The sequence below is a fragment of the Leptonotus elevatus genome, chromosome 2, assembly GCF_054856555.1.
Source record: "Leptonotus elevatus isolate MCC_2025b chromosome 2, RoL_Lele_1.0, whole genome shotgun sequence".
Lineage (NCBI taxonomy): Eukaryota > Metazoa > Chordata > Actinopteri > Syngnathiformes > Syngnathidae > Leptonotus > Leptonotus elevatus.
Window position 1 is genome coordinate 15,063,869 of NC_141240.1, and position 22,917 is coordinate 15,086,785.

Consider the following 22,917-nt stretch of genomic DNA (forward strand, 5'->3'; position numbering starts at 1 on the left):
CACAGCAACATATCGGCCTTTATGACAGTTATAATAACCCATAAAAAGTGTGCTGGTCAAACTAACTTGCTTTACAAGTTAGGGAGTGGGGGGTGTAGTCAATTAACAGACTGCTGCAGACATTCTGCACAGCTGGAGCGTTTGGGGGCGTGGCTTTTGATTAGCTGCTTGACTGGACAGCTTGGAGTCGCGATAAATACGAGTGATCTTCCTCTGTGCATCCTGCAAGTGCTACGGAGTGAATCCTGTGAAACATGTCTTCCTGCTTTAGAATTACGCTAGCAATTTGTGAGTATTAACTGAGCTATATCTGCTCTAAATTAATTGTCCGTTTCAGGAAATCAGCCCTATAAACGGCTGTTGATTGCTGTAGTTGTGAAGAGGTAAATGTATTGTTGTATGAGCAAGATTTAACTTTCCTCTCAAAACTGTGTCATCCTAATGACATGGTATTGTTTTCACTTGTACCGTTCCACTCATTGCACCTGTGGGTGTCGTTGTCAGTCATTAATGACAAACTACCTCGCACCATAGAAAAAAGCTGAATAAAATAATCCACTGTCCAAAATGTTAATAGCCATTGTTTTTTTTTTTTCAGTGCTGATGGCAACATGTTTGCTCTTCACAGCAGGTGACAATCAAAGTTCATGTTCAAAATGCTGTTTTAATTCCTTGTTTCTTACAAACTTGTTAATTCAGAACATTCATATTGCTTTTTGCAGTCGATTCTGCAGAGCAAGTGACCAGCTGTGATTCAAGCCAGTGGCAAGTCCATCGCTTATCCTGCGGTAAAACTTAAGCCCGTGCCTTTAACAAAACCCTCACTGATTTAATTGATAAAGTAGTATGACTTCCTAAAGAGAAGCATGTCTTTGTTACGATGAACAGTTGTCAACCTGAACTGTCCCCCACAAGACATGACTTTCAGTGGGAGTTGAATTATTTTGATTGTAACTAAGTCCAATTTTGACTGCTGTCCCTCTTGGCGTGTGTCAGATCATGGAGTACTCAAAGTGCTGCAGGCTTTGTATGGTCGCTCGAGCTCACTGGTCTGCGACGAGGGGAGACCTCAACAGGAACTCTCAAACACGCAGTGTGCTCGGCAAAACACTAAGGAGGACCTCGTGGCAAGGTATATATTGGGCTTAAATTGTCAAACTTCTCTAACGTGGTAATTGAGGACGTGACGTGGGCTTTGCTCTTTGTCTGCAGTTGCAATGGCAGGAAATCGTGTGAATTAAGTTTGGCTGATTTCCGGACTCCGGATCCCTGTATTAACACCTTGAAATATTTGCAGACCAACTTCACCTGCTTGCATGCACGTATGTCTCCTGTGCGCTGTAAAGAATGTAGAAGTACTTGGCTAATATTTTTTTATTTACTCCAACAGTTACTGTGGTGGCATGTGAGGGGTCTGTGGCACACTTGAATTGCGGTAAGATGTAACTTATTATTTTTTTTTGTGTGGGAATTAATTAAATTTCTGTCAAGTTCACATTTGTAAACTGTTAAATATTCAACTTGTTTGCACTTGATCTGGTTCTGAATGTGGAGATGGGATTTGGTCAATGTTCAGTGCAGGTGTGCTTCTAGTTGAGTGGGATACAGGGCTGAGGCCTCTTAATTCATCTGTTTGCATTATTACTTGAAACTTAAATCTGTTATCTAGCAGTTTTTCTAAACTATAAAATGACTATCCAGGATAATTGAGTAAAAAAAAAAAAACTGTTTAAGTTAAACATTTACAAGCGGCACTTGAGCTTACTCTTATTTAATAAGGGCTTGACAAAACTATTCTGTAACAAATGGAATGTTTGAGATGAGAGCTCACTTCAAAAGACATGAAAAAGTAGATGCACCATGGTAATGTCTGACTGGACTATTGACCCCCCCCCCCCCCCTGTATCAAGGCAGTCTCATTTTGCCTTTCACAGGAAAAGTAACCGCTGCCAACATGGCTTCCACGTAGGTGTCAGTTTAGCCTGTTCTAGTCAAATGTTTCTGTGACAAGCGCAGTGCCCTCTGGAAACGCATGTACCAGTCAGTTTAACAATTGGCCACTGTAGCGCATAAACTTCAACTACAGTACAAAGAGTTTTTTATTTTTTGTTCACTGGACACTTTCTGTCCATTGGTTCAGAGTTTGTTAAAGCTACTGAACGTACAATATTCCATTTTGAATCGCTGCTGACGAAAACTGAAACTGCTCATACCGTTCGTCACATACATTACATCACATCCCCATACAGGGTGCAGGAAAATTCTAACCCAATTCCAGTCTGAAAACTATTGGGCAGAGGCTTGTTAGCCTACTAATTAGAAGGTATTTCAGTCATAAATGGTCAAATAAAAAGCTTACTGTAAAGTTCCATATTGAGGTTTGAATGGCTGTGAAATCAATGCCCTTAATTATTCAGGTGTTAACTCTACATTTCTATCACCACTCTTCCCTCATCCGCACTACAGCTTTGGGACATTTCATTTCAATCATGGGTGCATACTACGGACGCAGTGACCAGACCACATGTGTATACAGAAGGGAGCCTAATGGGATAAATAATATTGAATGTCTGCACCGAGCTACTGACTATGCTGCCAAAAGGTACAGTAGCAGTTTTCTTCTGTTTAAAAATAATATATATTAATTTTTTTAAATTTATTTTAGTTGCAATGGAAAAATCAGGTGTTCAATCTCAGCCAGCAACTCCTTGTTTGGAGACCCATGTCATGGCACCTACAAGTACTTGGAGATTTCTTACTCGTGTAAATGTAAGTAGTCTGTCGACTATTTCGCCCCTCAAGGCACATGAACACTTGTATGGGTTGCAGTCTAGATTGGTTAACCTTTGAAAAATTGTACTGTACTTTTGTGTATGCAAACTTTCAGCAGTTTAGTGTGAACAATTTGGAGATGAATGCATAACATTACTTGGACCGACGCTGGCATTAATTGATTGTGCTCTTTGCAGCTTGAGGCCCATCCCTACAATGCTCGAACAAACCGGAGTACTGCCATGTTATGGAGCCATTGTAAAACTGTGTATTTGTAATGCGCTGTTCCAGTTGAACTCTGTACTTGTATTAAAATGCTTCTTCAATTTATGCCTTTGGATGAGTGCTTTGGTGGGGTTGATGTTTATTAGCCTTTGCTAGCTTGAAGACATACGTTTTATTTTAGGGTGCAATTACAGAAGTTATGCATGGTTAGTTGGGTCACAAAAAAAGGTACAGTGTAATGGAAGGTATTCACTTTTGCAGTTGTTGCATCAATTAGTTTTAGAATCAAAATTCTGAACACCGGACTCTAATTTTCAGAGCCACTGAACTTTGGAGCAAGGTTTTAATTGGCAAATAATTACAATTATAGTAGATGTCTGTTACACTATTTATTTTTCCTTTTTTGAAGAGCTCAGTATTGTTCATTCGGTAATGTCATCATCATTGCTCCCTTTTTTTTTTAATTTACTTTTATTTTGTGTGTATTCGTTAGTTCACCAAATGCCTATTAAAAAATCCCATACTGAACACTGCCGTCAGGAGACCCAAGGAAGGACCAGAGAAAGGAAAGTGAAATCCAGCACCGACCAGACACCACCCACCAGGCCACCAACCCCAGAAACATCTAAATTCCAACAAATCAGGGAGACCTCAAGAGACCGAAGGAGAGACTGAGGGAAGGAAGGACAGACAAAGCAGAGTGAGATTCAGACACCAGCCTCCACCGATTCAATGACCTGAGGAAGAAGCAGATTGTCTGAGTTTTGATAGATGCTGGTGTGGTGGATCTAGCATGCATGAAAATCTCCACCAAAGAGGGGAGCCGTCGACCCCTGCCAGGACAGAGCAAGCGCAACACCTCAGGGCCCCCCAGGCCGCGGCAGCGTCAAAGGACGACCCCCGGGCCCCGCCAGGGCCACCGGCCGGAGAGCAAACCCAGAAGCAGGAGCGCCCACAACACGGCACGCGCCCCCAACCCAACACAGCAGGACGGGGAACTGCAGACCCGCCAGGCACCCCACCAACCGGCAGCCCCAGATCCCGGGGACCCCCCCCGCACCCAGGTATCGGCGTGGAGGAGGGACGGAACACTGGGGGCACCGGAGGACGGCCGGCACCCCCGAACCCCAGGGCCAGCGGGGAAAGGCCCCGGTCGTCACTGCATCGTTCTTAGTGAAAGCTAACCCCTTTTACTGAGTCCGCCAGCCCCTCCTGCCCTCCCCCCCCAACCGGGCAGGGGCAGGAGGGGCACCCGCCCACCAAACACCCACCCACCCCACCTGGACCCCGGCGGGTATATGGGACCAGCCCGGCGGGGCGATAGGGCTCGCCCCCCGGATACTGGGGCCCGCCCGAGGTGCCAGGAGGTCCACCGGAGCGGGGCGGGCACAACACCAAACCCGCCCGGCCCACGGATGGAGCCCCCGGCCCAGGGGAGGGGAAGGAAGGGGGGAAGGAGACGACAAGAAGGGCAAGGGGCAGCGGCAGGGCCGCAGATAGAGGGGGAGAGGAGGAGGAAGGGTGACGAGGGAGAAGGGACAGGGAGGTGGAGGACGGGTGGGGAGAGGCGAGGAGGGAGAGGCAGCAAGGGGGAGGAAGGTGGAGGGAACCACAGGCCCCGAACCGCGTCGCCGGGAGCGGCGCTGCCCCGGACACCAGGGAGAGCCCCGCAACGCAGCACCCCCCAAGAGACCCAGGGAACGGCCAAGACGCAGCCGCCACCCAGCAGCCAACAGAGGGGCAGACCCGCCCACGCCCAGCCAGGGGGGGACAGCACCTATAGAATTAACCTACTAGCATGCTGTGAATCCGAATATTAACCCTTAGTGCCCATTGGAGGCGAATCTGCTCGATCCTGTTGGCAGCAGCTGGTTTCCTGACTATAAAAACACAACCATTAGTTACAAATTGCCAAATACAGAAACATCAATGTAAGTTATCGCGATGCGGTGGCTCTCGCTAACAGGCAGAATTAAGTAACCAGGTTTACAATGACTCTCGATGACGTGTGTGAGTTGAGATGGCTAGTGGATGATAAGTGTAAAGGGATATGGATATGCTGCATAATCTTAGATTGCTAAAAAAAATATATATATATCATTCTAGTGGCTTGACTTATTCTTTTTAATTATGTTGTATTAAAATAAAGATGAGTGCATAGAATTATTATGGGAAGATTCTTGTGAGAGGATTAAAAAGGACAGGCAGGCAAGTATCAAGGGTAAGGTCAGGCTGTTGAGCTTCATGTGGAAAAGTTCTAAGCCTAATTGTTAAAAATTAAACATTTGTGCATAAGTGGCTGGCAAGCGAACAGAGGAAGCGTCTGACATCAACTGGAATTCACCCACCTTCTGTACCTCAACGGCAATGAGGAGGAGATCTGGACCAATCACACAAAGACAACGCCTCACTTCTGCTTTGAAAAAGTGTACAAGAGGGTACGACTCCAGGAATAAATAACCTTTGTCAATCTGCATCATCTTTGGTAGAGACGAGATAGATATTGACCCAGAGCTCTGAAATGTATAGACTCCTCTTTCAGGAAATAAATTGACTTGCTTTTAATTTGTCGTAATGGTGGTTCTTTCACAAAAACGAACACATGTGGACCTTAGAGAAAAAAAATGGTGATTTTAAAACACAGGTTCCTTCAAGTGCCATCGTCGATTCATCATGTTTAGCAAACTTAAGTGGCGCGCAAAAATAGAAGTACAGACAGAAATACGATGAGCTTATGGCTAAAATATTTTAAGACTTGTTCTTTAGTCAAAGCCTGCAGGCAAACGCTAGCATCCCGCCAGAGTTGAGTGGTAGCGTCCCTGAATGCTCTATCGCTGCAATAGCACATTGACCTGTCAACAGAAACCCATATAGCTTCTAATACTTGAGTACAGCTTCTTTTTGTTATGAAGTAGAATTGTTGAGATTTAAAACTATGGCTAAGTACTGTAGCAACCCTTGTATGAGGTTCAGTGGTTCTATGGTTTCTGATAGTCTGGAGGGGCCGTGAAGGCAACATGAAACTATGGTAGCGTGTTGCCTTGGCGTGGTTAGGTAAGGCCAACAGTAATTGTTACAAATTGTCATTAAGTTGTTGCTAGCTCACCTCTCGGCCTGATTATTTGTGCAAAGCTACAATACTTTTTTTTTTGGGTGATGAACTTAGTGTGTTAGCTCCATTGCCGCAACTTGTGAGTAAACTTCACTATGCTTCCCTTCACGAATCAACCACATGTTTACTATTTAAATGTGTTAGAATTATTAACATTGTTTTTCTGTTTTACATATATATTCTTCAAAGTGTTTTTGATTTTAGTTAGATAAATACAACTGTGGTAGAATGTGGTCTGTTTTCCCCCTAAGGAAGTGAGGTGTCGGAATCCACAAGGCAGATATGCGGGAATCTCTGGTGCGAAGCTCTACAGAGTTCAATAGTTTATCTAGGAAGCCAATTGTTTACCTCACATCTGTTAAGGACTGAAATAACTCAATAGGAGATGGCCAGATTGTATTCCACTCTGCTGACAGGACAAGATCAAAGGGGGGGGGGGGGCACAGTCTCTTCCTCGGGGGCTGTGCTCTGTGTGGAGTTTTAGGGGGGGCCAAGGTGTTTGCACACATCCTTTTAGGAAGTGTTTAAGATAAGAAGAGGGGGTGTGTAGACTTGTTGTGACAGGAAATATCACATGTTGAGAAGAGACCAAATGGTACTTTCTTTGTCAACAAAGGGGGAGGGAACGATTTCGGTATATATGCATGCATGAACTTTGAGAAGAACACATTTGTGGGTGAGCTGCGATGATTGAGCAGTAGCTCCAAGTAGCTTTCAGAATCTGAAATAAAGCTGGCAAACTTGTTCACAGATTTCAACTTTGAATTTATTTGAACACGCAGAAATCAAAGGAATTATTTCCAACAATTGGTGACTCCCGACGCTGAAAGGAGGTAAGAGGATTTCGAGCTGCAGTGATTTATGAACGAATGGAACTTCTAGGCGCCTGAATAATTAATTACAGTAAGTGGAGACGTTGATCCACGTAGAGAAGTTCTGTCTGTTTGAGATCGTTGCAACTTGTTTTCGTCTTCTTAATTGTGTAAATTTTTTACATGAGGTCTGTTTGAACAAGTTGTAGTTTGATGTCGTTCTAAAAAAATTCTGCGACATTGAACTATAAACACGTACGTGAGGTGGTGCATTTTTGTACAGCAAAATGCAGGCCTGGATTGCGCATGTTTTGACAGGAAGAAGCAGCGTTTTATTCATTTGTTTTGTTTTTGCGCTGTGAAGGATTCGATGGACTATGATAGTTATTTTTTGAATATAAGGATAAAGAGGTTACGGGGTTTTGTGGATATTTGAAGATCCATTGATAAATCTGAAGATCATAGTAGACGCGCCTGCCCTTGGCAGTTTGGTTGGTTCAGGATTGTTCTTTCAGGTAGTACATGTCGCCTGTATAAAACGTCCATTTTCACGTAATAAGTTATTTTAAAAGTGCGCGCGCTGTTGAAATTGAACAGTTGGGGAAGTCAGGTCGATTGCAACGGACATTGGGTTTTTAAACGTTGTATTTGCGATCGCTAGATTACGTGTGATTTTTGTTTCGGTTTTGCGCTGAACTAGCGCCTTGAAAAGAGAGACAGTTTTGACACTGCGGAATTGGATCACGTGATTCGTTGTGTATTCGTTGTCTGTGTACGTTATATGTTGTGCTGTGCGTTCTGTGTGTTTTGTGAGCTTCTGTGTTGCTCGTTGTACGGTTGTTTAAACGTTGTCGAATAAATTTACCCTATTGAACTATCATATTGTAAAGTGAGACGTCACTGCATTGATAAATATTAATACTACTTGCGTAAGATAAGAAACCGAAAGTAAAAATAGCCTATAAACAAAATGGAGGCGATTTCGACCCGGATACAGAATGGTTTGTCCTGAATGCGCTTCCGGTTTAGAGTCGGGACTTGTGAGTCGCCGTGCGGAAAGAAAAAAAACGTCGATATACAATGAAAAAACGAACTATGGATCGATTGTATACAAAGCTTTCGCTGGACAAAATGGTATGTCAGACTTTTGTATTTTTTTTTGTTGGTAATGAAAAAATGCTGAATTTGATGCTAAAATGACTCCAGCATTTCTGGAGCAGTTTACGGGTGGTTTGTTCGAAGTTAACCCGTTTACTGAAATCACCGTATAAAACTGCGGTTTAAATGCTATAAGATTTGTAGACAACGAATTGATAGAATTACACCGTTTATTACTATAATGACTAAAGAGTGTGTGCGTATGCATTTGAGTGTGTGACCTAGCTTCTAAAAAGGTGGGGGCTATTTTTGTGGTTGTGGGTGAAAGATGTGATTTTGTTTGTTTTTCTTCAGTATTTTGACTGAGTTTGGTGTTGTTTTGTGTGAGATGAGACTGTTGTGATAGTGGCGTTTGTTTTATTAATGGGAATGTAATAAAATGGGTTTTGCGATGTTGAGGGATGCTAAATGAAGAAATTTTCTCTCCTCCTCTGTATGGAAAAAGAGGGGGTTTGAGTGTGAGTGGGGGATTAGTCATGTGTCCTCGTATTGTGAGTTTTTCTCTTTCATAGGTAAGAGAAGGATGATAAAACATAATAAGTAACAGTTTTTTAAGGCTGTTGCTAAGTTCTTGTAGACAAATATTAATTTAGTGTTTTTATTTTTAGTGTCTACAATTGACAGTCTTTTATACTATACTATTTTTGATAAAGACGAGCCAGGTTAACTTTTTCTTTTGGGCAATTGCATACAAAAGGAATAATGATGAAATAATAGCATTTTGTATTGAGCTATGTTGAGTTAAACTAATTATCCCTATATCCGTACAGCTGTGGCTGGATTTAGGATAGTTGAATGAGAAGTTATAAATGTTTTTGTAGTCAACATAATGATTATGATGTTTAATATTTGTTTTTTTCTCAGTGTGTCATTTCAGAAACTGATGCTTAAGTTCCAAAGCGGATGGGGTTTGATGACTATCTGCGAACGGGATGCGCCCAGCTCTACGGATACGTTGTATTTGCAAGTATTTCTAGTGGCTGTTTTTGAGGGGCATTCTAAAAAGTACAAGTTTGAAATATTTTTAAGAAAACGGGAAGTGAAATATCTTGCTATAATCCCACATCCTCAATCTGGCATTTTTGATGCATTGCATCAACGAGTGTGCATTTTTTGGTCAGGTGAGCTCTCAGAAGGACTATGTGTCATCGAGTCCGCCATTGCAGACAGCAATTTCCAACGTTTGGATGTACGTGACAAAGAGTCAAAGAGCTTCGCGCCGCAGCACAGTCATTCTCCTCCCGTGCCGACAGACAATCATAATGCTCAAATTCCTCAATGCCCGGTGACTGTGTACACGTCTCATTCCAGTGACTTCTCCCCTATGGCTGTTTTGCATCCAGAGGAAATCTAAATGCCTGCTCTGAACATTGCTGCCACGGCAGCCGCCCTGCTGGCCAGGATTGAACATTGACAACAGCTGCCGTCCTGCCTTTTGCTGGGGGTCTGGACAAAGAAAGTTGGTGGTCGGAATGGGAATCCTTGTTCTAAGATATGCTACATAGTGATATGCAAGGCATTTTTAATGTGTTGGATGGGGAACTGTGATCTATAGCAAGGTATTTCAGGAAATTGAACACGACATATGTGAATTTGGAATGAGGGATTGGGAAAAAAACTTAATGTCAATCTTAGTTCCTCTGTTTTATTGATGAGAAGGGCCTACTAAATGTCTGCCTATTTTCTTGGGATAATCAGTTTCTGAATTGGTACAATGGGAATTTAACTAATACGATACGATATACTTTTGTTTTCCCTGTGGGGAAATTTTTTCTGGGCTCCGTCCAGCTGCAGTTAAAGTTAAATACGAAGTGCAGCATTATGTAGAAGTCTTCCCAGAAGTCTTCACAATAGTATATGTTATAAATATGTATTATCTAAGTATATGTTCTATAGACATAATATTGAAACTTTCATCTTATCATACTGAGATATTGTTATTCAACAAATAACTGATAATTTGATGATTCATTTTCGTTTATTATTTTTTTTCTCACGGCACTGTGGTTTATAAATCCCAGAGATGTTTTTTGTGCTGTGTTTTTACGAGCCCCACTTATCTGTAGAAGAGGTGGGGTTGATTAGTAGTTTCTGAATCATTTTTAGTTTGCTTAAATCTAGTAGTATTGTTTTTCATGTCTCCAAAGTTTTCACATTTAGTGTTTTAGTTTTTATCTGATTGTGCTAATTTTTTGCAGTGTCCTGCGGCTATCTCGGTTGCCTCACAATCTGATTTTGAGAGTTGTGAATTTTAAGACGTCTTTTGCGGGGGCTGTAGTCTGGCAGTCCTTATTTATGAGCTAAAGGTTTTTTTTGATGTGTCTTCCTTTGAAGTGCAATGCCTGTTTGTAAAGATCTGTAGATCTTTGCCAAAATGAGGGAGGAATGAACAGAAGGACAGTTCATGTTTAAGATATTAACCAATGTAGATGAATTAGAAAATTCAATACAAAATTAAAAGGTTGTGGGTTAGAGAATGAAAAACAAACTTAAAAACAAAATTACAAAGGTTGTGGGGTATCGCCTACACTCCATTTGACAGGGTGAGTTTGAAAGTGATAATCCACAGTTTGAATATGAAGAAATCTACCAGAGGAAATCGATCGCAAAGTAAGTCTGAAGCAAGCAAGGACAATAATGCATATTCGCCGAATGAAGGTAATTATATTATATTATATCTTTTATCTCAGAATCACATGTGAAAAATGTAATGTTTGGAGCCCAGTGTTTGCAAAAGAGTATAGATAATATGACTATATGTGAGTTTTTCCCAGCATGCCAGGATTCGGCCGATCATGGGATTCTGGGAAGAGAATATATGATATGAAAGGCAAAGTTATGCAAATTTAGAACAAATTTAGTCGTGGTAAAAAATTACCTATTATTGAACAAAACCTATTTGAAAACTAAATATTTACAAGCTCTGTCTTATATTAATGAATGAGCGAATGTCATTCAACTCAATCAAAGGCTGGGCTCTATTTTAATGTCACAAAAATAGATATTTTCCTGTTCCAACAGCACAGGACCTACGGATCTTAACCAAATAACATTTACTAATCCCAACTAACAAAAACTATTAGGGTTTTTCCTCCAAATAAAATTTATGTGAGTTTATGAGAGACTAAATGAAAATGTTCTGCACTCAGGAGAACGGCCCCAGGGGGTGACGGAGAGGAAATCTTGTGCAGTTCGCTGCACAGAAAGGAGGATGGAGACGACATTCCACATCTGGTCTACAAGGCTGCCGGAGACGTGCCAGGCTCAGTTATCTTATCAACTGATGATCATCAATCTCATCACCTCCAATTGGTAAAACAACGTCAGCTGATGTCCCGATGTCCAATTCCGGAGCTGGCATTTGAGGACATCATTCAATCTTATTGTACGAGGATCAAGAGCAAGTGCCTTTTCTTGGGCAATCATTCCTTGAACAGTCACATTTTGGGCAGAATAATCCCAGGTGGCAAATCGAAGAATTTGGGTAGTCTACCCCAAATTCTTAAAAGAAGAGACGAACTATTGCGACACTCTTTTCATTCAAAAAAGACCTTCAACGAGCTTCATCACAAGATGGCTGAGAGAAGAGAAAACATCTACAAAAGCTGTGACATCACGACACTTCTTTCAATGTTAATCTGATTTGGTATTTTCCTTTAAAAACAATGTCTTAAGGTGTTGAACTATAGAATAGTTCAAATGAGGGAATGTTAGAATTATTAACATTGTTTTTCTGTTTTACATATATATTCTTCAAAGTGTTTTTGATTTTAGTTAGATAAATACAACTGTGGTAGAATGTGGTCTGTTTTCCCCCTAAGGAAGTGAGGTGTCGGAATCCACAAGGCAGATATGCGGGAATCTCTGGCGCGAAGCTCTACAGAGTTCAATAGTTTATCTAGGAAGCCAATTGTTTACCTCACATCTGTTAAGGACTGAAAGAACTCAATAGGAGATGGCCAGATTGTATTCCACTCTGCTGACAGGACAAGATCAAAGGGGGGGGGGGGGGGGCACAGTCTCTTCCTCGGGGGCTGTGCTCTGTGTGGAGTTTTAGGGGGGGCCAAGGTGTTTGCACACATCCTTTTAGGAAGTGTTTAAGATAAGAAGAGGGGGTGTGTAGACTTGTTGTGACAGGAAATATCACATGTTGAGAAGAGACCAAATGGTACTTTCTTTGTCAACAAAGGGGGAGGGAACGATTTCGGTATATATGCATGCATGAACTTTGAGAAGAACGCATTTGTGGGTGAGCTGCGATGATTGAGCAGTAGCTCCAAGTGGCTTTCAGAATCTGAAATAAAGCTGGCAAACTTGTTCACAGATTTCAACTTTGAATTTATTTGAACACGCAGAAATCAAAGGAATTATTTCCAACAAATGTCATATTACCAATATATTTTGCTGAATTTGTCACTGAGAAACAAAAAATATATATATATATTTTGGGGTTGACGTCACGTATCTTTGTATCAAGAGAGTAGAAGCTCCTTTTTACTTGTTTGTTTTTTCACTGGTCGAGTTGAAAGGTTGATTAGGCTAGGAAAACAAATTTCTCTCTGCAGCATGGTACACAAGTGGTGAGCATGTTTGCTTTTGCATTGCAAGTACTCAGGCTTCCTTTGGCATAACAATAAAATGTATATTAAAAATTCATAATAAGACAGAAAAGACCAGACAAATATATAAAAAAAAAAAGAAGATATATTGTATTGATTTTTTTTGACATTTATTATAGGATAGGCATAAGTAACTATAAAAGTATTCAAGTTACATTACTTTAATATTAAAGGGCTTGATTACGTACAAATTAAAAAAAGGTAACTAGCAACTGTATCGGAATACATTATAAAAAATAACCCTCCCAGCCCTGTGATTAAGTGAAAATATTAAACTAGGTTACAATAGATTAAAAGAGGAGAGGGAAATATAATTTAAAGAGCAACAGTGTATTTTTTTAACAGTTGGAGTGCAGAAGAGAAAAGGGTTGTCCAAACTTGTCTGGGGTGCTAGGCTTGGTTGGAAAACACTGTTTTCAATCAATTTAATTGTGTCTTGCTTCCAAATATCTTTATTGAGTCATCATTTCAAGACATTGTGTGTGAGTGTTTGTTTAATACATGTATACAGTGATGTTTTTCAACTGGCACTGATTGAATCTGCACTTACAATTAAGAATGTATATCTTTTAAATGAGCAAAGTATTTCAAATACAGAAAGAAATGGACTCAATAACATAGTAATCCACTTTGTTTACCAAGTCAAACTACATGTGAGGGTTGGCTGAGCTCTCAGGATCTGCAAAAAGCAAAAAATAGTTACCCAGTTATTAATGTAAGCAAGCTATGTTCAAAGAAATAATTGTTTGTTTTTTTGCTCTGTTTCTTTGTGGATGATAATGCATGAACAAAATGTTAAAATTCAGTTTTAAGAAACATCACCATTGAAAATGTGTATGTCAATTATGTACAATCACAATTCTTCAGTACATTTGCAAAATGTACAAATCTTCCATAAATGGCCACTTGTGTACAACATGATATTATAACTAGAAAAAGTCCCGCACGACACAATATGATTTGCTATTATAGTTGAATAATAATGAAACAAATTGTCAATAAGAAAAAATTGAAATAAAGCATTTCTCCTAGAGTAAAATTAGTTGGAGGTGGTAGATATAGTGCTGATTACTTACATAGGCACACGTAAGCAACCTCCAAGTACTTGTAGGTGCCTCGACAGGGGTCTCCAAACACGCAATTGCTGGCTTTGATCGTACAGTCGTTTTTCCAATTGCACCTATGGATGTGGAAGAAATAAGCTTATTACTGTGCCAACTACTATTTTGATGACGTAATTGAATAATTTCAAAACTGTAATATTACGGAGTCTGGACCTGAATATCACCATTTAAAAATGTATAAGCAAACAGAGTGTCAGGCTGACATGTTTGATAGGGCAGTAAAGTTCAACTCTACTTCTGCAGAAGGCCCAAAGAAAACCCACACCAGTTATGCTAACCCAATGCTTCATTTTGCCATCCACGATCAAAACTTAACTGCTTAAATAATGTCTGTTTTCTACCCGTTATACAACCTCACAAAATTCTCCTTAGATCAGGCTGTGATTTCTTTCAAAGTGTGCCATCATACCTGGTGGCAACAATTTCAGTTGGACACAGGCATTCCACATTTTGTATCTGGCGCGGAGGCCTTTTAAATGTGCACGTGGTCTGGTCGCGGCGTCCATAGTCAGCACCCAAGATGAAAATTACTTGTCCTTCATCTGGCATCAATATGAGAGAAAGAAGGTTGGTTGATGATGGTAATGTGGGTAGTCAAAATCCAAATAAGTATTCAGGAGCATTAATAATAAACACACAATAAAATATCATCTATGCAAGGATGCTTGTTATACAGGAATTCATCATGAAAAAAAGATTAATCTCACCACAAAACAAATGTGCCAAAGATTCCTGACATGCCACCACGGTAACTGTTCAAAGTAAATTAAAAACATTAGCTATAAAATGGTACGCATTCTTTTTGTCACACATCATTTTAAACACGCGACATACTTGCAGGCACGCAGGTGAAATTGGTCTGCAAATACTTGAAGGTGCCAATACAGGGATCAGGATTGCGGAAAGCCGCCGTGTTTGTAACACATGTTTTTTTACCGTTGCATCTGCAGACATAATGATAAAAGCATGGGTCAGAAGAAACACAAAGGTAGTCACGATAGTTTGCGTTTAATAAAAAGCAAGTAGCCGCACATACAGTATCTTCTGGGCAAGAGGAAAAAGATTATTGTTGTAAGAACACTTATAAACGGCACTTTATTTCTAGAACACTGTAAAATAACCTTATTATTATTTTATTTTTTTTTAGATAGAGCTCAGTATTGTTCATTCGGTAATTTTACCGATTCGACATGTCATCATCATTGCTCTCTTTAAAAAATATATATATATTATTGTTATTTTTGAATTTTGTATGTGTGAGTATGTGCATATGCGGGTGTGTGTGTGCGAGTGTGTACTCATTAATTCACCTAAAACCTATAAAAAAATCCCATACCGTTTACCTAAACCGAATACTTCAGAATCCAGCTAGAGTCGTGAGGTTGTCAGGAGACCCGAGGAAGGATCAAAGAAAGGAAAGAAAAGTGAAATCCAGCACCGACCAGACATAACCTAAAATATTGTACAATTATAAACTGAAGATATATCACCATACTCTCTTAATTGAAAGTGTACAAAAGTATGTTGAGTTGGAGAAGATGTTTTGAAATGCTCACGCCATCGGAAAAAAAAGAGCAAGCCTTTCACAGACCGTATGGATGTGGGAGTAAGTCAATTAACTTTACTATGTTTCAGAATCAATGTATTTAATACAACATAACATGCTGCCATAGGTATACTGTTACTTTATGTTTGGGGGCTTCAAAGAGAAAAAATAAATAAAAGGGAACATTTTCACTAGGGAAAAAACAATTTCACTGGGAAATTGTGTTTGACTTGTAACTTTAGAAAGTCACCAGCCATGTTGGCTGGTCATCAAAAAAGTTCATTTAGAGCCCTGATAAGTGTAGCCTATTGATGGTAAGTTGATGTGATTCAATACAACAGTTGCGTGATCTCATTCTTTACTGTATCTATTCTCCTTTTTCAGGGTATTACCCAATGTTACATTTATCCACTTTTAAACCCAAAACAAGCATTTCGTGTCACTGATAACACTTTCTAAATGAACATAATGCATACCTCGTCTTGAGGTCGTCCAAGGTGCCTTGTCGAGCGCACTGCGTGTTAGCCAGCTGCTGTGGAGGTCTGCCCTCACTGCAAACCAGTGAGCTTGAACGACCATATAAAGCCTGCTGCACGCTGATGACTCCATGTTCTGTCACATGACAAGAGTGAAAGCAATCATCCTGGAAATGTACCGCACTCCAAATGACCAACAATTGAAAAATTTAAAAGTGAAGCAGCTTTATATGTCTATTAAGACTATTTAAGACGAAGGTTTTACCGCAGTTCAGGTGATGGATGTTCAAAGTGTCCGAATTGCAGGTGGTCGCTCGCTCTACAGAATCAACAACTGTAGAAACCAAAATGAAAGTATGAACAGGTTGTTGTTTTTTTGGAACTGTATTTAGGAAAAATACGGTATATGTTGGACATGAACTGTGATAGTCACCGGCTGTGAGGAGAAAACATGTTGCTGTCAGCACTGGAAAACAAACATCAGTTTAGATACAGTAGGTGGAAAGATTATTTCCATTTTAGTCCTATATTTCTGTTGAGCAAGAATACAGTAGGTTTATCATGAATAGCTCGCGAGACACATGCACATCGCGTCTGTGCCCGTGTACAACCGAGCATGAACTTCTTTTTCACTTTCTGGATTACCTAATTCCGTTTGTTTCTTTTGTGCATAAAATAACTGAGAAGACATATTTTTCTTCTAGTTTACAGTTTGTTTCTCTTATTGTTTTATTTACAATGAAATATATGAAAACAACACTTGTTTTTGCTCACATTTTTAATGAGCTGAACTCTATGTACACTAAGGACCATTGTTGAGCACTTCTTTACCGAGTTAATACATTCCCTTCACAGGTGTGGCATATCAAGATGCTGATTATATAGTATTGATAATTGCACACAAAAAAAGGGCCATTCTAAAATGTGCAGTTTTATTCAATGGGGCTGGCAGGAGGGTCAGAAAAGTACTTAGTATATGGTGGGACCACCATTTTCCATCCAACTATTATCCAAAGCGCTTATCCTCATACATTGCAATACATGTCCTTTGCATAGTTGATCAGGTTGTTGCACTGAATTTTTATGGAAAAGCTCTAATACCACTTTTTGCAACCCATTTTAAAGTTACAAAATGTGTTTTGGATCAAGTCAGACAGACATACTATTAACAGAGCAAGCAATCAACAATCTAACTTATCCACTCACTATTTTGACTTCTACCAACAAATTTATTTCAAAAGTGACTACTTACACAGTGCTGAGCTGAGTCTGAAGAAGGAGGGCATGTTTCAGACGATCAGGTCTGTAGCACTAATGATGTTCAAAGGCAGATCACCTGTATTTATAATGATTTGGCAAAAGCCACACCCACTAACCTTTCGTCACTATTTTTTTTCCACATCAAACCTCCACCATAAATAACGGCAACGAAAGATAAAGGAAATATAGAGGAAATTATTATTAAATATAATAACCAATATTTTGGTCAGTGTTACATGGTTCCTGAGAAAATGACTAGGACAATATTTTAGGAAGATGACACAGTATAAAACAGGGACGTGCAACTGATGCCCGAAGTGCCCATTTGTAATTTTTGTGTGTGTGTTTGTGTGTGTGTGAAAGCCTGTTTGTAGCCTTTCAAAGGTGATGTGTTGTGTAACTCAGCATAAATTAAACTAGTTAAGAAGTCAAGTTAAAAGTGTTTGACCCATCCATACTTTTACACTCATTAAAACAATTCAATCCATTTTTAACATGTTAGTACACCCATTTCTTACCTGATACACAGTATAAGGGCAATTTTTCTGGAGAGTGTCTAAGATGAATATTTAATTATCAATTATTTAATTACTATCCCAGAATGAATAAATAAATCTACCTATATGTTTGGCTGATTTATAATTAATGGTAATCAATTCATTTAAACATTTTTATTTGATTTTTGATGTTAATTCTAGTTAAGTTTGATGTAGATCAGCACATCATACACCTGCATGCCCCGAGACCCTGCAAGGACACCTTAAATTTTGAGAATGTACCTAATAGGGCCCCATCACCAGCAGGCTTCTTTATATTAAATAGGCTACGTTGTGCAAATAATTGTTTATTTTTTTTAAATTTTTTAATGGATCTCCTCCTGGCAAAAATCCCTGGAGTTGCAGCCCTATTACTTTAAGTAATATTATTATATTTGAGTATAATGATAAAATTAGATTAGCATTCAAATCAAAAGTAAGTTTCTATTTATTATTGATTTATTTTTTAAATATGTTTGATAGTTTTTTGCCAAACACAGCAACATATCGGCCTTTATGACAGTTATAATAACCCATAAAAAGTGTGCTGGTCAAACTAACTTGCTTTACAAGTTAGGGAGTGGGGGGTGTAGTCAATTAACAGACTGCTGCAGACATGCTGCACAGCTGGAGCGTTTGGGGGCGTGGCTTTTGATTAGCTGCTTGACTGGACAGCTTGGAGTCGCGATAAATACGAGTGATCTTCCTCTGTGCATCCTGCAAGTGCTACGGAGTGAATCCTGTGAAACATGTCTTCCTGCTTTAGAATTACGCTAGCAATTTGTGAGTATTAACTGAGCTATATCTGCTCTAAATTAATTGTCCGTTTCAGGAAATCAGCCCTATAAACGGCTGTTGATTGCTGTAGTTGTGAAGAGGTAAATGTATTGTTGTATGAGCAAGATTTAACTTTCCTCTCAAAACTGTGTCATCCTAATGACATGGTATTGTTTTCACTTGTACCGTTCCACTCATTGCACCTGTGGGTGTCGTTGTCAGTCATTAATGACAAACTACCTCGCACCATAGAAAAAAGCTGAATAAAATAATCCACTGTCCAAAATGTTAATAGCCATTGTTTGTTTTTTTTCAGTGCTGATGGCAACATGTTTGCTCTTCACAGCAGGTGACAATCAAAGTTCATGTTCAAAATGCTGTTTTAATTCCTTGTTTCTTACAAACTTGTTAATTCAGAACATTCATATTGCTTTTTGCAGTCGATTCTGCAGAGCAAGTGACCAGCTGTGATTCAAGCCAGTGGCAAGTCCATCGCTTATCCTGCGGTAAAACTTAAGCCCGTGCCTTTAACAAAACCCTCACTGATTTAATTGATAAAGTAGTTTGACTTCCTAAAGAGAAGCATGTCTTTGTTACGATGAACAGTTGTCAACCTGAACTGTCCCCCACAAGACATGACTTTCAGTGGGAGTTGAATTATTTTGATTGTAACAAAGTCCAATTTTGACTGCTGTCCCTCTTGGCGTGTGTCAGATCATGGAGTACTCAAAGTGCTGCAGGCTTTGTATGGTCGCTCGAGCTCACTGGTCTGCGACGAGGGGAGACCTCAACAGGAACTCTCAAACACGCAGTGTGCTCGGCAAAACACTAAGGAGGACCTCGTGGCAAGGTATATATTGGGCTTAAATTGTCAAACTTCTCTAACGTGGTAATTGAGGACGTGACGTGGGCTTTGCTCTTTGTCTGCAGTTGCAATGGCAGGAAATCGTGTGAATTAAGTTTGGCTGATTTCCGGACTCCGGATCCCTGTATTAACACCTTGAAATATTTGCAGACCAACTTCACCTGCTTGCATGCACGTATGTCTCCTGTGCGCTGTAAAGAATGTAGAAGTACTTGGCTAATATTTTTTTATTTACTCCAACAGTTACTGTGGTGGCATGTGAGGGGTCTGTGGCACACTTGAATTGCGGTAAGATGTAACTTATTATTTTTTTTTGTGTGGGAATTAATTAAATTTCTGTCAAGTTCACATTTGTAAACTGTTAAATATTCAACTTGTTTGCACTTGATCTGGTTCTGAATGTGGAGATGGGATTTGGTCAATGTTCAGTGCAGGTGTGCTTCTAGTTGAGTGGGATACAGGGCTGAGGCCTCTTAATTCATCTGTTTGCATTATTACTTGAAACTTAAATCTGTTATCTAGCAGTTTTTCTAAACTATAAAATGACTATCCAGGATAATTGAGTAGAAAAAAAACTGTTTAACCTGTGGGCGTTATTTGTCCATTCTGTTTTTTTTGTTTTTTTTTTTATCAAAGAAAAAGCATTTTAAAAAAATACACTATGGACCTGATATTTTACCAGGATTGTTTAAAAATGTAGAAGTTCAAATTGGCGCCATGCTGTAATTTATAATTATTACCAAACAAGAGGGAGAGATTCACACTAAATTGTTGTAATAATGCCAGATTTTGGCTCATTGACTCCCATTATAAATCAGTTTTTGATATGCTGTAAACCTGATGTGTTATAATGCCTTTTCTGTGATTACTGATGCACTCGCTTCTTTGACCAGTCATAAACATGAAAATAGAGGAATTTGAGTGTTAACACAAAAATCCACTAGGTGGAGCCAAAGGCTAATAAATGAATACAAAATGCATGCATAAAATAATTCTATTGTTATGACTTATTCAAGCTTCTAAATATGTCATATGAAATATTCAAATGAGTCTTTTATTTTTTTATATTTATCTCAAAGGAAATGCCTGATTTTGGCAAAATTACAAGAGTTTTGTGCTATTCAGAAAAATGCCGTTGTGAAAAACTGGGCATGCATAAACAAATTATATTATGACTTATTCAAGCCTCTAAATATGTCATATGAAATATTCAAATTAGACCTTTATTTTACATATATATATATATATACAGCATAGTAAATTTTGCTGTTAGCATAATACTGCTATTATTGTCCATAGAGGGCATTAAAATAAATTTTTTTTTTTTTTTTAACTATATATGTATCGATAGGTCTTATGCCAGTGAAAGTGAAAAAATATTCATAAATGACTAAGTTATCACACTTCAAAGGAAATGCCAGATTTTGGCAACAATTACAAGAATTTAATCAAAAAAACAAAACATCCACGGGTTAAGTTGAACATTTACAAGCGGCACTTGAGCTTACTCTTATTTAATACATGCCAGAGATAAGGGCTTGACAAAACTATTCTGTAAAAAATGGAATGTTTGAGATGAGAGCTCACTTCAAAAGACATGAAAAAGTAGATGCACCATGGTAATGTCTGACTGGACTATTGACCCCCGCCCCCGTATCAAGGCAGCCTCATTTTGCCTTTCAGTCAGTTTAACAATTGGCCACTGTAGTGCACAAACTTCAACTACAGTACAGTTTTTTTTATTTTTTGTTCACTGGACACTTTCTGTCAATTGGTTCAGTTTGTTAAAGCTACTGAACGTACCATATTCCATTTTGAATCGCTGCTGACGAAAACTGACACTGCTCATACCGTTCGTCACTTACATTACATCACATCCACATACTGGGCGCGGGAAAATTCTAACCTAATTCCAGTCTGAAAACTATTGGGCAGAGGCTTGTTAGCCTACTAATTAGAAGGTATTTCAGTCATAAATGGTCAAATAAAAAGCTTACTGTAAAGTTCCATATTGAGGTTTGAATGGCTGTGAAATCAATGCCCTTAATTATTCAGGTGTTAACTCTACATTTCTATCACCACTCTTCCCTCATCCGCACTACAGCTTTGGGACATTTTATTTCAATCATGGGTGCATACTACGGACGCAGTGACCAGACCACATGTGTATACAGAAGGGAGCCTAATGGGATAAATAATATTGAATGTCTGCACCGAGCTACTGACTATGCTGCCAAAAGGTACAGTAGCAGTTTTCTTCTGTTTAAAAATAATTATATATATTTTAATATTTTTATTTTATTTTAGTTGCAATGGAAAAATCAGGTGTTCAATCTCAGCCAGCAACTCCTTGTTTGGAGACCCATGTCATGGCACCTACAAGTACTTGGAGATTTCTTACTCGTGTAAATGTAAGTAGTTTGTCGACTATTTCGCCCCTCAAGGCACATGAACACTTGTATGGGTTGCAGTCTAGATTGGTTAACCTTTGAAAAATTGTACTGTACTTTTGTGTATGCAAACTTTCAGCAGTTTAGTGTGAACAATTTGGAGATGAATGCATAACATTACTTGGACCGACACTGGCATTAATTGATTGTGCTCTTTGCAGCTTGAGGCCCATCCCTACAATGCTCGAACAAACCGGAGTACTGCCATGTTATGGAGCCATTGTAAAACCGTGTATTTGTAATGCGCTGTTCCAGTTGAACTCTGTACTTGTATTAAAATGCTTCTTCAATTTATGCCTTTGGCTGGAGTGCTTTGGTGGGGTTGATGTTTATTAGCCTTTGCTAGCTTGAAGACATAAGTTTTATTTTAGGATCCAATTGCAGAAGTTATGCATGGTTAGTTGGGTCACAAACAATTTGTACAGTGTAATGGAAGGTATTCATCAATTAGTTTTAGAATCAAAATTTTGAACACCCAACTTTAATTTTCAGAGTCATTAAACTTTGGGGCAAGGTTTTAATTGGCAAATAATTACAATTATAGTAGATGTCTGTTACACTTTTTTTTATTTATTTTTTTTTTTTTGGAGACATTATTTTTGTTTTGTGTGTATTTGTTAGGTCACCAAATGCCTATTAAAAAAATCCCATACCGAACACCGTCATGAGACCCAATGAAGGACCAAAGAAAGGAAAGTGAAATCCAGCACCGACCAAGACACCACCCACCAGGCCACCAACCCCAGAAACATCTAAATTCCAACAAATCAGAGAGACTGAGGGAAGGACAGACTAAGCAGAGTGAGATCCAGACACCAGCCTCCACCGATTCAATGACCTGAGGAAGAAGCAGATTGTGTTTAAGTTTTGATAGATGCTGGTGTGGTGGATCTGGCATGCATGAAAATCTCCACCGAAGAGGGGAGCCGTTGACCCCTGCCAGGACAGAAAAAGCGCAACACCTCAGGGGCTCCCAGGCCGCGGCAGCGCCAAAGGACAACCCCAGGCCCACCGGCCGGAGAGCAAACCCAAGAACAGGAGCGCCCCCCAACCCGGCACGTGCCCCCAACGCAGCAGGATGGGGCACTGCAGACCCGCCAGGCACCCCACCAACCGGCAGCCCCGACCCCCAGATCCCGGGGACCCCCCCCCCCCCCCCCGCACCCAGGCATCGGCGCTGAAGTG

The 22,917-nt window shown here is 39.7% G+C and overlaps 3 protein-coding genes across 5 annotated transcripts; 2 read left to right on the forward strand and 1 right to left on the reverse strand.

Moving 5' to 3' along the window:
• The first annotated feature begins 148 nt into the window (after positions 1–148).
• On the forward strand, positions 149–3,203 carry LOC147178548 (L-rhamnose-binding lectin SML-like). 2 transcript variants are annotated; one of them, XM_086068743.1, is made up of 9 exons: positions 149–288; positions 599–631; positions 723–788; positions 997–1,132; positions 1,213–1,322; positions 1,391–1,435; positions 2,467–2,602; positions 2,666–2,769; positions 2,970–3,203. In XM_086068743.1, the coding sequence occupies exons 1-9, from the start codon at positions 255–257 to the stop codon at positions 2,972–2,974; spliced, it is 669 nt and encodes a 222-aa protein (XP_085924869.1). In that variant the 5' UTR covers positions 149–254; the 3' UTR covers positions 2,975–3,203. The 2 variants fall into 2 exon arrangements, with proteins under 2 accessions (XP_085924869.1, XP_085924868.1); XM_086068742.1 differs by lacking the exon at positions 2,970–3,203 and having other exon boundaries at positions 2,666–2,777.
• Positions 3,204–13,766: 10,563 nt separating this feature from the next.
• On the reverse strand, positions 13,767–17,130 carry LOC147178549 (L-rhamnose-binding lectin SML-like). The gene is made up of 8 exons (XM_086068748.1): positions 17,097–17,130; positions 16,278–16,310; positions 16,110–16,178; positions 15,845–15,980; positions 14,657–14,766; positions 14,530–14,574; positions 14,232–14,364; positions 13,767–13,878 (listed from the first exon to the last, which is right to left on the reverse strand). Exons 1-8 carry the CDS (start codon positions 17,128–17,130, stop codon positions 13,767–13,769), a joined length of 672 nt encoding a protein of 223 aa, XP_085924874.1.
• A 1,153-nt stretch (positions 17,131–18,283) lies between these two features.
• LOC147178550 (L-rhamnose-binding lectin SML-like) lies at positions 18,284–22,021 on the forward strand. 2 transcript variants are annotated; one of them, XM_086068745.1, is made up of 9 exons: positions 18,284–18,423; positions 18,734–18,766; positions 18,858–18,923; positions 19,132–19,267; positions 19,348–19,457; positions 19,526–19,570; positions 21,387–21,522; positions 21,590–21,693; positions 21,894–22,021. In XM_086068745.1, the coding sequence occupies exons 1-9, from the start codon at positions 18,390–18,392 to the stop codon at positions 21,896–21,898; spliced, it is 669 nt and encodes a 222-aa protein (XP_085924871.1). In that variant the 5' UTR covers positions 18,284–18,389; the 3' UTR covers positions 21,899–22,021. The 2 variants fall into 2 exon arrangements, with proteins under 2 accessions (XP_085924871.1, XP_085924870.1); XM_086068744.1 differs by lacking the exon at positions 21,894–22,021 and having other exon boundaries at positions 21,590–21,701.
• The last annotated feature ends 896 nt before the right edge of the window (positions 22,022–22,917 follow it).

Bases quoted from the DNA above. Each gene is read 5' to 3' on its own strand.
- LOC147178548 (XM_086068742.1), top strand. From the start codon at position 255: ATGTCTTCCTGCTTTAGAATTACGCTAGCAATTT. The intron at 289-598 runs GTGAGTATTAAC...TTTTTTTTTCAG, and splicing joins TAGAATTACGCTAGCAATTT to TGCTGATGGCAACATGTTTG. The intron at 1,436-2,466 runs GTAAGATGTAAC...TCCGCACTACAG, and splicing joins TGTGGCACACTTGAATTGCG to CTTTGGGACATTTCATTTCA.
- LOC147178549 (XM_086068748.1), bottom strand. From the start codon at position 17,130: ATGCCCTCCTTCTTCAGACTCAGCTCAGCACTGT. The intron at 16,179-16,277 runs GTGACTATCACA...TGGTTTCTACAG, and splicing joins ATGTTTTCTCCTCACAGCCG to TTGTTGATTCTGTAGAGCGA. The intron at 13,879-14,231 runs GTATGATGGCAC...CCACATCCATAG, and splicing joins ACTGAAATTGTTGCCACCAG to GTGCAATTGGAAAAACGACT.
- LOC147178550 (XM_086068744.1), top strand. From the start codon at position 18,390: ATGTCTTCCTGCTTTAGAATTACGCTAGCAATTT. The intron at 18,767-18,857 runs GTGACAATCAAA...TGCTTTTTGCAG, and splicing joins ATGTTTGCTCTTCACAGCAG to TCGATTCTGCAGAGCAAGTG. The intron at 21,523-21,589 runs GTACAGTAGCAG...ATTTTATTTTAG, and splicing joins ACTGACTATGCTGCCAAAAG to TTGCAATGGAAAAATCAGGT.